The sequence below is a fragment of the Neolamprologus brichardi genome, chromosome 18 (genome assembly GCF_056152115.1).
Source record: "Neolamprologus brichardi isolate AB-2024 chromosome 18, ASM5615211v1, whole genome shotgun sequence".
In the NCBI taxonomy this organism is placed as follows: Eukaryota; Metazoa; Chordata; class Actinopteri; order Cichliformes; family Cichlidae; genus Neolamprologus; species Neolamprologus brichardi.
In genome coordinates this window covers 24244571-24258399 of record NC_142121.1, presented here as the reverse complement: position 1 = coordinate 24258399, position 13829 = coordinate 24244571, and the positions used below count along the sequence as shown (strand labels likewise).

General features: G+C 41.6%; 1 protein-coding gene across 1 annotated transcript in view; it reads left to right on the top strand.

The window, feature by feature from the left end:
* The window catches only part of LOC102791396 (neurocan core protein-like), a 47442-nt gene that overhangs the window by 25521 nt on the left and 8092 nt on the right, over positions 1-13829 (top strand). The window contains exons 12-14 of the mRNA XM_087832230.1: positions 4068-5345; positions 8956-9072; positions 13375-13488. Coding sequence (XP_087688356.1) covers positions 4068-5345; positions 8956-9072; positions 13375-13488 — 1509 coding nt within the window. The remainder of the gene's footprint in view (positions 1-4067; positions 5346-8955; positions 9073-13374; positions 13489-13829) is intronic.

Sequence of the window (13829 nt, the reverse complement as noted above, 5' to 3'; positions counted from 1 at the left end):
ATGTATTTATTATATATTATAAGTTACTAAAGAAAACACTACACATGCAGACCATTTGTTCCAGAAGAGAGTTTTATAATGGAAAACATTATTATCATGATACAGGAACGGCACCTCTGTAGCACATCTATACATATGGACATTATTATACGAATAAATGTATTATACTTTTCAGCTAACTCTTCTGGGGGACCCTTTGACATGACAGCTTTTGTTATGTACATACTGGGTACCATATGGGTTGAATGTAATGGTTTGCAGAGTAAAGGATCCAATTTCAAGACACCCGAGCTCAAAAACAAAATGTGAGCTTTAATTCTGAAATGCAAGGATATAGTTGAAACAAAAAGTCAGTCTGGAAAAGCAAAGGGCAGAAACGATTGAAGGCTGGAGACAGTAGAACAAGGCACTGAGCAAACATCAGCAGACTGAAGCAACACCACAAATATAAATACTAAAACAGAGAGGTGTCTGTGAAGGTTCTCAGTCATCCAGGTCATCGCGCTACAAGCAAGTTCAGCATAGCTGGGCTATCCTTGCATTAGTTGGCTTGAAAAAACTTAAAGCTCCAGTCAGAGATAATGGGTATCACACCAGAAAAGGTAGTGTGTGCCCACATAACATGTTCTTATGTTTGATACTTAAGAGCCAGGTAAAAACAGAACTAATTTCGTGACTCAGAATTTAAGCTGAAAATAGCTCATTAAAACCAAGAATTGCTCCAGTGTACACACACTCACTGATGGTTAAACAGGACACAAAGACACAAAGACAAAGACACACGAGAGTACTAATCATCAAAGTAGGACTGGAACTCACAACAACCGCCCCCCCCCCCCAAAAAAAAAAAAAACCAAAACAAAACAAAACAAAACAAAAAACTTACACTTAAACAAAGGAAAAAAATAGTCAAAACAGGAAAGAGAAAAGATGTGATAAACACAAATGTAAAAAGAAACACAGACCTTTAGTGTGCAGCTGGAGGAAAATAAGAAATAAGAATTTATTATTTTTTATACCTATGCTTGATTGGGCGACTCATTAGTGTTTCTTTAATGTTTGGTGGTTTTACATTAGCTACAGAGTAACAAAGACAAGCAGACACTCACTTGTATTTGTGACCACTGTGCTGCTGTACTATACTCTGAACCATTTCCTGTGTGATGCTGCTCTATTAGCACATCTCTACCAGTGTATCAGTGGAACAGGGATTTGCACCTTAGACATGGGAACCAAGTTTGGTTGCGAATGTGAGCAGACAACAGAAAAGGACTGAAATGGAAGTCATCTTTTTCCATTTCCAACATGTCAGTGTTCAGCAGGTTCACAGGTCTGTCTGTGTCCACAGTGGATGAAAGTGGTTTTGAAACAGCAGGCATCTCTGTTCAGTGTGTGTTTAAACTATGTTGGAGTTACTGATTTAATTTTGAGGCTTTTTGTCCAGAGCTTTTCAGTTTGATTCTGTTTGGATTGACTGAATCTTTGTGTGTCTGGTGTCTATTTTAGCTAACAGCGACTGTTTTTGAGGTAATGACACAGGCATCTATTTAAAGTTCTAAGTAAAGTGCAATGATTTAGTGAAACGTGTACAAACATACATGGAAATACAATATATAAGAAACAAAAACATAGTTTGCACAATTGAACTCTCTTAGACAAGCTTTCTTTTCTAAGAGACTACTCATTTCTTTAAGTAATCTTCAGGAATAGTTCTCCAGAGTTCTTGAAGGACATTCAAAGCTCTTCTTTGGATGTAATCTGCCTTTTGTTCTGTTCTGTCAATCCTATACTGCTTCAGTAATGTTCAAGTCTGGGCTCTAGGGAGGCCAGTCCATGTCATGCCAATAGTCAATGTCACTGTCAATCAGACCCTTTCCATCTGATGGTACTTTTCTGAATTCATAATTCCATTTATTTTGGCAAGGTCCCCAACACTACTGGCTGAAATGCAGCCCCCAAAACAGCACAGAGCCTACACTGTGTTTTACAGATGGCTGCAGACACTCACTGCTGTACCCCTGTCCTCACCTCTTCTGTAAATATTGACAAAGATTTATATCAGAAATCTCAAATTTAGGTTCATCACTCCATCAGGCCTGTGGTCACTGACTTCCAGTCCAGTTCTTGTGTAATTTGGCATACCTCATCCTTTCCTCCCTGTTTCCGTTTCTTAAGTATGGCTTCTTGACTGCCGTCCTTCCACTGAGACCATTTCTGGTGAGGCTTTAATGAACAGTAGGTGGATCAACTGAAGGGCCAGATGCTTCTCTCAGGTTAAAAAGCTGAAAACAAGTGAAAAAGCAGCCAATGACCAAAGAAAAACTTTGAAAGGAAGCCCCGAGACTCTTGTTCAAAATCCATGTTTGCACAGTACTGTAAATGTATTTGTCCAAAATTTCCATAGTGGATTCATCTTTGTTTTGAAGATTTTAATTATAGTTGTTTATTTTTTGAGTATTTTTGCCATGACGCAGAGGTAATGGGGCCCAAATGAAGACTCAGAGGGGAGGTGGAAGTAAACTGAAAAGGAAACTTTTATTTCAGGCTGCCACAAAGCCTCCAAATCAAACATACATAGGAAAGACAAAAACAGAATATCACTACTGGCAAGGAACATAAGGGGAGGAAAACTGCACGTAGGAAACAGACACTGAAACAAGAACTGAGGGGAAGATAACACTAGGGCTGGGTATCATCACTCATTTCTAGAATTGATTTGATTCCGATTCGATTTGATTGGATTAGATTGGATTCGATTCAATTTGAATCGGGGAAATTTTGCCTCAGACAGTCAGAAATATTATAATTCAGATCATGCAACAGTACATTTCTATATTTAAAGAAAGCTGACACTTGCGAGACATAATCAAAGGTGTAAGCATCACAGCAGATGCCTTTGTGTCAAAGTAGCTGAGGATAAAACACAGAAAAACATGAAGGTGATTATCCTGGCCTGAGATTTTATAAAAATATTCTGCAGTAGATCAAAAACGAAAGAAAACCATTAATGAACATCTGAACAATACCTGATGCTGCTGAAGTGAAGCAGAGCAAAGTTACAGAGGTTTTATTAGAGACACAGCGTTTTGCAATTTTGCAAAGATTCAAGATTTTAATGAATCGATATCACGTTATCCAAGCAAGAATCGATTTTAATCGATAAATCGATAATCAAAACCCACCCCTAGATAACACTATTTATACACATGAGGTATTCAAGTGAAGTGGACAGGATAGAGTAATAAGAAAAAGCTGAAACTAATGACAATGAGACAAAGGAAGTAAAACTAAACACAGTAACACAGGAGCAAATGAACTACCAAAATAAAACAGGACGTAAATAATAACTGGAAAAGGAAAAGACAGGAAGAGGGCAAAGGAAACACTGAGGAGAATGTTACCAACATTATTAGACTATAACCAAAACTGAAGATTCAAAACACGAGATAACCGTGACACCAAAGCCAAACAATAACACTGAAAACAGAAGACTCCTAATAACATCAGTAAACACAAACGTCCAGAATATAACCCAAAAATCCCATAACAAAACCCACAGACCGTGACAAGTTCGATATTGTTCAGCACCAGCTCAGATATTTTTCCCATAGAAAAATCTTGGTTTATTCTTTTCATGATTATGTCTTGTTGACATTTAAAAGTCAAAAAGACACAAACACCGCTTAATATTCTGAAGCTTCACTCTAGACTCAGACAAATGAACTGCATCAAGTTTGAGTAATTCTACCCAGACTTCTTACTTCTTCTTATGACATCCAATGTTTGACAGATAGAGGCAAGCACTATTGAGGCTTCTTTTTTAATGGCTTCTCTCGGTCTCCTGCTAGATAGTGTTGTTAATATTGAAGTGTAGGGAGTGCAGCTACAGTTATGGAGGAAAACAGCTGATGTAAAGCTCACACAGCTTAGAAGTGTTTGTTTTATCACCCTTGGCAAAGCTGAGAGAATCCATAAGATGAATTTCACTTTGTAACTCCCTGTCTGGAGTAATTGCACTGCTGACTTTTATTTTGCTTCTCTTTTTCTTTGCCTTATGCCCGGCACAGGTTTGCTTTCTTTGGGAACGCCATGGTTCAGCAGTCCCCCAGGAGAGAGCACCACACCAGTGAGTGAAGATTCACCCACTCATCTGGCATCTACTTTGGCTGCCTCCAGTATATCTATGACTACAGAGAGCAACAAGAGCTGGGAGAACTCGGAGACACCTACGTCCACAACCTCCAGGCCTGCACCTGAAATCCCCTCTTCCAGCGGAGACGCCTGGATCCGTGTCGATGCCGAGACCACGACTCAGCCTGTAGACAAGAGGGGGGAGACGGTGACCTCCAGAGCCAGTGGGAGAGGACGAGGAAGAGGGAAGAAGAACAGAGGGGAGGACAGGAGCAGGGGAGAAGAGAAGGGGAGAGGAGAGGAGAGAGGGAAAGCAGAGGAGGAGGGGAGTGGAGAAATCACCGGGGCAGAAGCAAAAGGAGAAATACAGGTCTCACGCCGGCCAGTCGGAACAAGCAAGCCAAGAGAAAGATCCAGAGAAAGATCCAGAGAGAGAGGTCACAGGAGAGGACACTCCACGACTACCACAACCACAACTACAACTGACACGGCCTCAACCACAGATGACACGACCACAACTACAGATGACATGATCACAACCATAGCTGACACAACCGCAGCCATAGCTGACATTAGCACAACCACCACCATCACCACTGACAGACCTCATGAGCCAACAGACATGACCACATCTGGTACACAAAGTGACTTTCCTACTTCCAAATCCTCCCCTGCTTTACCAGAAGCAGAAAAGTCATCCCTGTCAGTCTCAGATGCCCCATATCAGACACTATCTTCATCTCCATCTGCACCCCCATCCACCATGCCATCCATATCTTTCTTCGAGCCATCCCAATCTGAAGCTGAGTCTCATTTTCTCCCCTCATCTATCCCCTCTTCCTTCTCTCCAACCCGAACACCTTCCTCACCTCCACTCCATCCCCAAACCCCATCTTTTTCACCTTCAGTCCCTTCTAACATCCCATCAGAGACTCAAACTGTTGAATTGGGAGACAAAGCTACGTCACCTCATTCAAAAAATCAGGAAAGCTCCACTGACGCCCTAACGCCACTTCACTTAGTCCCAGTGGAGAAGGTGGTGGTGAACGGCTCTCTGGATAACCCTCTGTCCCTGTCGGGACCCCCAGATGAGGAGGAGCCTGCCTGGTCTCATTCTGTGGGCTCAGGGGCCCTGTTACCCGTCACTATGGAGGAAGAAAGCAGCAGCACAGGAGGAGGAATCAACATCAGCACCACAGCGCTCAGTCCGACATGTAAGCATCTTATGTCTGTTTTCAGATATTTTGTTATGCCTTTGGTTGCCTTTACCTTTCGTGCTTGCTCATGCAACTTTTGTTAGTAATCCACAACTATTTTTCTTGTATGTGATTTAAAATTAAAAGAAGGAAAATGGGGCAAAGAAAACACAAACAGTCAGACAGACACATATCAATGAAAGTTACTGTATCTGGAAGGGAAAACAAAGGCAGGCTTTAAAAGGATGAACCCAACTTTCTGAGATAGCTGTTCATCACAGTTTATGTTCTCTTTCATCTTTGACCTTTTGTTCTCACCATTACAAGCACTTTTTGTGTTCGGTGACTTATTACTGAGGATGTTGGCAGTTTGCAAATGTCTTTTTTCCCACCCACATAAAAAACCTCGGTAGGAAGCTCAAAGATTCACTTTAGAAATGGGACCAGGAAGATCTGTTCTTTAAACCTGCCATGACCATAGTCTGTATATAAAAGAAACACATAAATCAGCCAGTTGTCTGTGTACCTTTTGAAACCAGACGTAACAGTCGAGCAGTGGTTCTGAGAATATCGTATGGTAGCAACTCAATCACAAGGTGGCCAATACCCCTAAGGCTCACCCTGCTTTATCATCTACTCTAATCTGTACCATGAAACTAGTGCTTGAGTTGTCTTTATGATCATTCATTCACTTTTTGGGGGCTTACGCTAACTCCTGAGGTAAATATGAGGCTCTTTAGCAGCTAAATCCTATTCTATGTTCATCAGTTGGTCGCTGTCTTCTTAAAAAGACGTGAAAAGTAGACGTGGACATTAGAAATCTTTTTTTATGGGTGTTGAAAGCAGCTGTCTGGAAATCCAAACAATGATGCTATGAGTTAAAGGTAATCTTTTGTATGATAATCACCATGAATGGCATGCTTCACATTGCATTGTTGTAGTAAATATCATATCTGCTTTAATGGTAGCTCCAACTGGCTGGGCAGCATAAGAAAGTTAAGTAATGCATCGATACTAATTAAATTGTCTTCAGGGTCATTTGCAAAGCAAGATAATACACCGTCTATCCATTGAGAAATATAGAAGCAACTTCATCCTTCAAGTAAGTACACGCCTGTGTTATGTCCTGTTCCTTGGAGTAAAGTCTGAGGCGTTCCTGTGTAAGCTGTTGTCCCAGAGAAAACTGAAAAGTAAGACGTGAGTTGTTGGATTACAAAAAAAAAAGAGGGAATTATCTTTCAAGGCTACCTTTTCATTACTTTCCCTCTGACCTTGCCTCTGGCTTATTTATTCAAAAGATGCGGTTTGTTTTTCCTGGCAACAGAAGATGAGCCCACCATGCACAACTCATGATTAAGTCCGCAGCGCAGTGAAGCTGCTGGCTGGCCACCTGGCTTACTTCTTATTTTGTGCTTGATAATGAGAGCGCACACAGAAAGCGTCCTATCGCTGAGCATTTCAAAACCCCCTGGGCATCATGCTATCACACATTTCTATGGTGATTTATTTTTGCTCTGTGAAAGCTGCTCTTGTCTGTGGCAGGCATGGTGAGGAGTCTGCGGATGGAAAACAGCTGTAAACTGTATTGACAAGAAGCCGAGGGCAACCATCTGGGCCGCTGGTGCGCAGTATGAGGGTTGATTGATTGAGTGAGAGACCCTAGAGTCATGCAGGCAGAAGGCCATAAACACACAGTTATATTTTTTTGCTATACAAACAGTAGAGTGGATGAAGTCACTCGCAGCCGATTGGACCCGAATAATAGCGTTCAGCTTCACACGTCTTTCTCGTGTACACACCTCTGCTCGGGCTCGGTCCCTTGTGGTTGGGTTTCATGCTGGTGGTCATTATTTGCTCTCCTGACTGGATCACAGAGCACTTCATCAGTCAGCTGAATCAATGAGAGAGAGGAGGAAATAGCCTCAGGTTTGCTTTAAGGACCTTTAGTAAAAGCGCATTGTTCCTCAGAGGTGAACAAACACACATGTGGCTCCACATTCAGTGCACAAACACGCACGTCTGATCTTTTTAGGCAGATTCGTATCTTTCTGTGCCATTTAAATTGCAGCCAGCTGTCTTGTTTCCACCTTTCTATTTGCGAGTGCTTATGCACAAATCATATTTTCAAGATAACCCGTACTGTTGCTGTGCCCTTGGCTATGATTACTAGATGCAATGCATAATCTGTGGATTAACTGTCCTATCTCTGTAGACATATTTACATGAGTACAGTTTTGCTTTTGCCAGTTTATTGTTGATGTTGGTACCCGAGCTGTCAGCCTCTGTGCAGAACGAAGGGGCAGTCCACTCTGTCAGCTCCCACTACGGGCTATTGATTTTTCTGCACCACTCGCTTTAATGAACGAGCAATCGCACAAGGTTTATCTTTCACACATACATATATCTATCCACACACACACACACACACACACACACGAGGCGTAAATCTGCTTGTCAAAGCAGTTGATATTTGTCAAGATGTGCCGTGACCTTGACTGATGCAGAGGGTGCAAGTGCACGTTAGCCCACACTGATGTACATTAAATGAAATGCATGGCTGGGTTTAGCACCTGACTTCAGCGGAATTCAAAGCGTGATGCGAGAGGAGTAGCTCGCAAAATTCATCACAGAGCTGAAGCTATTGACAGTTCTTTCTCTGCGTTCGGGTCCTTGTGGTTGAAAGCTTTCAATGCTCTTTTGTCCTTTAACCTTTAGCTGGCAGCGTTAGGATCATTCAGAGGATGTGTGCTTCTGATCAGTTATTGAAGAATCTCACCCTGAGGGCTAATCATAGCCAGAGTATTGATTTTAACTCATCGTACCATGTAAATACACAAAGCCACACACCAAGACATTCACCGTCAACCTCACAAACACACACCACCCCCACCTAAGCAGCCTTCGGTGTCAGGGAGAGAGCTGGCAGAACAAAGACTCCCACAGCCGAGCTTTTGTAGCCAGGATGAACGAGTGGTGGTTTTCAAAGACCTTAACTTGCTATAACGAGCAGCTCAGGGGAGAAACACGTGGTAGTGTGTCAATTGATATGGAAATTTTTAATTGTGGAAATGGACCACACACACGCACACGTTTAGGGGGTGAATGGCAGGGACGAGGCGCTCAGCGGGAGGTCCCCTCATTTCTGTTGAGGATGGCTAATGTCTCAAGTTCTCACGCTGCCCACTATGCTCAATGGAGTGAGCGCAGGCTCGCTTTCCATATGGTAACCATGACAACTGTGGCTGTGAGTGGATGGCGAGGTTGAGGCTCTTCGGCTTCTGATCCCTTTGAAAAGAGACGGAGTGTGAAATGGATATGCATCTGTTGTAACCGCTGGTTATGACTGAGCTGCGCTGATGGAAAATTTAGAGCGCCGTGTCTTTTTGCTTCTTTTTTCTTTTCTCAGAATCATACATTGATTTTATTGAGGAAATTATGTTTAATCCGTCCATTTTAAGAGGATTAACACAGAAATCTTTTCACCGCCTGCGAGATTAGATGCACCTGCTTTTTCTTGGAAAAATAAATGATATCTACAAACACAAAAAACATTCTCTTTTACAATGTTGCCAATTAACGGTTCCATTTTTCCTCCCTTCACCTCCCTCCATCCGTCTGTCTGTTTTAGCTGAGGTGGAGCCCTGCATGACAAACCCATGTCTGCACGGAGGGAAGTGCCTTCCTCAGGGAACGGGCTACACCTGCTACTGCCCACAAGGATACACTGGGGAAAACTGTGAGATTGGTGGGTCACGGTCACACATGCACAACACACACAAACATACACAGTGATATAATGAAGTCATCCCCGTGTCTGTCTGTATTTAACAAAGTAGGGCTCTCTAACAGCCCTTTAGAAGGGTCAAAGGTCAAGCTGTCCATCACTGTGGGAGATAAGGCCAATGGGAGCCAGAGGTCAAAGGTTAAGTTCACACTGTCAGGCTGATGGTTACAGTCCCTCAAGGTCAAATTAAGTCAGCATTTGCATAAAGAACTTTTATTTTAACTAAAAAAAAATGTGAAGGAAAGAAAAGAAAAATGCTCCAGGACAGAAATGACAAATCTCTGCCAATGAAACAGACTTCCATCATTACAGCCTCTTGAATTTTGTAAGCTGAATTGATTTCTTGTCCCTTGAAGAAAAAGATTAAGGTTCTGGAGTCATGTCAAGGCCGCTTAGTTTTACCAGGAGTTAAAAAACAAAACAAAACACCCCACTAATAATATCAGAACTCACTGACTCAAATTAGCACAACAAATGAATGATTTGTTTCCCACCCGAATGGCTTCATGTGCCTTAAACTTGATTGATGAATCTTTTCATTGAATAGATTTCTGTGCTGCTGATGGACAGAAACGAAAAGCAGAGCAAAGCTAATCTACTTTGCAGAGGTATAAATAGAGTTGAAAGCTGCTGTTCTCTGTTATTTGTGACTTTGCAGTCAGTGATGCTACAGATAGAAAGAGCAAGGTCAGAAGGCCCAACCGGCTGCCGTGTTTTACAAAACCTACTGACGGTGACGCGAAAAAAACTATAAGACAGAGAAGGTGTCGGTTTCACCATTTATTTCTCAGCATGTAAATCAGTCCCTGACTTTGAGCTACTTATTATTTCAGCTTAAAAGATGAGATCTAAATATAGATTGTATTGATACCAGCGCTGGTATTGGATACTGGATATAGAATACTAGTGCAATACGCTCGATACTTTGTTTCTCTCCTCTAAGTGCAGTATGTAGCCCACTGAATTATGTTAAATAAAAGCTTTTTTTGGAAAAGAATAGTATACCACAAACATGCTGAATGAAAAATGTCTGAATCTTTTTGTGTTGACTGTCACGTCTATTTTATTTATAGCCTAGAGCACATTAAAAACAACAGATGTTGACCCAAAGTCCTTTAGAGACAGGCACATTTACATCCCAGGTCTAAAAAAAAACCCCAGTTTACATGAAAAGCTCAGGGTTGTGCTTTGTTGTGTGTATTGTCTAATTATTGTGGAAAGTCATTAAAACCTGTTCAGATTTTCCATGATTCATCTCATAAATCATGACACACAGCTCTCCCCTACATAAACTCCATCTACAGGTTAAAAGGATCACTACTGGTATTGACAATACTGGCCCTGTATTTACATGGTATCGGATCAGCACCACTGGTGGTATCAGGAAATCAGATTGTGTTTTGATACAAAAACACACATCTGTGTAGATTCAACTATGGATTGCATGTGTCTTCATAGAAAAACAATATTTAAAACTGCCAATATGAACCCCAAATACAAATGTGTCCAACACACCATTGCTAACGATCCGATTTTCACACTAAAATGATGTGTTGGATTTTTTTTGTAGCATTTTCAAAGTGTTGCAGCATATCCAGTACTGTGCCAAGTGCATAGGTTGTCCAGGAGTTTTAGAGTATGCAAGCAATAACACCAGCAAAAATATCCCACAATGCAATGCATTCATGACACACATAACAGCCACTGCCAGCTGGTGTTCAAGTCAGCTGAGGCCCATAACTCTGCAATTTAGGTGTTAAGGTATTTAAATACAGCTTTCTGGCATATTTTCTTTTTAATTTGTTACTCGGTTCTCTCAAAATGAGGTCAGGTTACCATAGAAACACTCTTTAACCGTTTATAGGTGTATACTCATGCACTAAATATCTGAAGCTGCTGTTCCCTTGCTGCATCATGTGTGTGCAGGAAAGTCTAAAACAAAGCCGAAGTCACGTTCTCTGTTAATGCATCTGTTAGTGTCAGCGTCACAGTATCATTACACCAGAATATAAGGTGTTTCCTGAAAAATGTATGCATATGAAACGTTTTCAGGAACTGTATCAATGCTGTGAATACTGATAACATCCCAACATACTGTACACATTAACTTGACTGGCTCCCTAGCATAGTAATATTTCAGAAGAAGTGCTTACAAGCCTCATTCTGTCTCTGCACGTCCCAAAGCAGACACCAGCAGCACTTTTGCTTCGGGACTGTGACCCTTTGAAACCGAGATATAAATCTGCCTTGAGGGTCCAGATTTGTTACTTAACACATGCTCTGCTTATTAAACAGCAAGTCAATCAAGGAAGCGAGTCAACAAAACAAACCGCACACACACAATTGCATGCACAGTAGCACCCTGTTCTTACTTTTTGTGCGTTCAGTCACGTAAAAATGGACGGATGGACAGGCAGACAATCAAACTGACAGCCAGCAGCCGATGCGTGGGCATGATGCAAGGCTTTGTTGTGGATTTGCAGAATTTGCAGTATTATGTCTCTGAGGAGCAGCATCCCCTCTGCATAATGGATGAGCGGGACAATCGGATCAGACTTTTTATATTGAACAACAAAGAGCTGCACTGATTTTAATGGGGGAATGAGAGAGTTAGTGGTGCGTGTTGAACTGTGTGTGGTTAACAGTGCTCCCACTGATCCCGAGGTCATTCAAAGTCAGGCTACACATAACGAGACCGGGGGGTTCGCATGCATTTGTTATATTTAGGAACAGGTGCCTGTGATTTTGATGATTTGAATCATGTAAGACTGAGTTCAACATTCAGTACATCATTTAATTTGAGTTCCAATTAAAAAAAATAATGTCAGTTTGGTGCCACAGAAGCCAAACCCTGCACATTGTGCCTTTAAGGTAGTTTTTTCTTCTCAATACAACATGTGAATTTTGATAAACTTTAGGAATTTGTGCTCTCTTGAGTTGATATTTGATTTTAGGGACAAACAACATTGTTTGGTTGATTAAAAGTTTCCACACAGAAGAGTGGGAACTCTTCCAAGAAAACACATTAGCATAAAACTCTTGATATCAGTCATTAAATCCATCCTCAAAAAACAGCCTAATTTTATTTCATTCTTCTTAAACGAGCTGCACATTTTTATAAACAGATAAACGACCTTAAACTGAAGTCATAAAAGGAAAAAAAAGACCCAGAAACAAGCTCACAGTGCATCCTGAAACACACACAACCGCAGGTTAGCCCAGATTAAAAATTAATCCTTTTGCAACATCACACTCAGGCTGAAGTGTGAAAGTCTCGCATGAGGCTAAAGGTCATTCTGGGCTGATCTGTCGCTCAGATTTAGCTCTTCACAGCCACTGGCCTTTTCACTGCTTTTCACTGGAACTAAGCAGTCATTAAGCTGAGAGGAAATACTTTGAAGTTAGGTTGAACTTGAAAGTCGCCTTCTTTCTACACTCTTGCTGTGAGTTTTAATAGATTTCTGCAGTCCTGGGGAGTATCTGTTATTCTGTGTCAAATAAAACCCCACACTGGTGAAGGAAGATTACATGCCCTCCATTTATAATGATAAAGTGATATTTTATTGATCTCTGCAGAGAAACGTTCTCTTTGTCTGATTTAAAAAAAAACCCCAGAGAGGTTAGAGAGCATAAGCAGCTGCAGAGAGCTGGAAGGGTTTCTATTGTTGCTTAAGGCCTCTTAAGGTTGGGGGCAGGATTTGCTAAAACAAGAGCTTGAACCTAGATCTTTTGGTCAGACTCTGCCTTTCTGCTGGGTTATCCATCAAATTTACGCCTGTTCTTTAACTGCATTTAAAGAAAAGCATTCCACTGTGTACCCTACTACTTCTCGCTCGTGCAGTTGTTTGTAAATGGAGACAATGCAGAGAGAGAAAAGAAGAGAATAGACACATGAAGTCAACCTTGGATTCGGTAAATGCATAAAAAGAATGTAATAACACTAGAAAGGCTTTTAGAGTGCCTTCCTCTGTGAGAGAATGAGGATAAATAAGGAATGTAAGAGGAGATTAGACTGTCTGTATTCTCCTCACACCCCGTCTGAATTATGATAATGTACTCAGCAACATGGACACATTTCAGTGTTTAAAGCAGGACTAATAACCAGCTCATCTTGTGTCAGAGCTTGAGTGGCAGCAGACGCCCACGCTGTTTTATTTTTTTTGGTTCTGAACAGCATCACTTCAGCTGAATATGTCCTATTAATTTGAACCCTAATGAGATCTGCAACCCATCTGTTCTCACTGCTTTTTCCCTTCACCGCAGACGTTGACGACTGCCAGTCCGAGCCTTGTGCAAATGGAGGCACTTGCATCGACAAGATTGATTCCTTCCTCTGCCTTTGCCTGCCCAGCTACGGAGGAGACATGTGTGAGAAAGGTGAGAGGCTGGTGCACGCACACAAAAACACATACATGATTAAATAACAGATTACTCCGAGCTGTGCGAAAGGAATTATTTTGCAGTCTGTGTTTGAAACGGTGCTGAACTGTAATTCGGCACATTGTTGTGTACTGGCCTTTTCACCGTTGTGACGCTTGCGCTGAAAGGTTTGTTGCTAACTGTGCTGGTGGAAATAATCCTGATCAGTGTGCAGCATCTGTTACTGCCGTGTGTCATACCACAATATCACAAGGGTGCGTCGCTTTGCAGATATCAGACAATGTATCTGAGCATCACAGGGCTGCAGGGTGACAGATACTGACTGAATTTGGCCATGC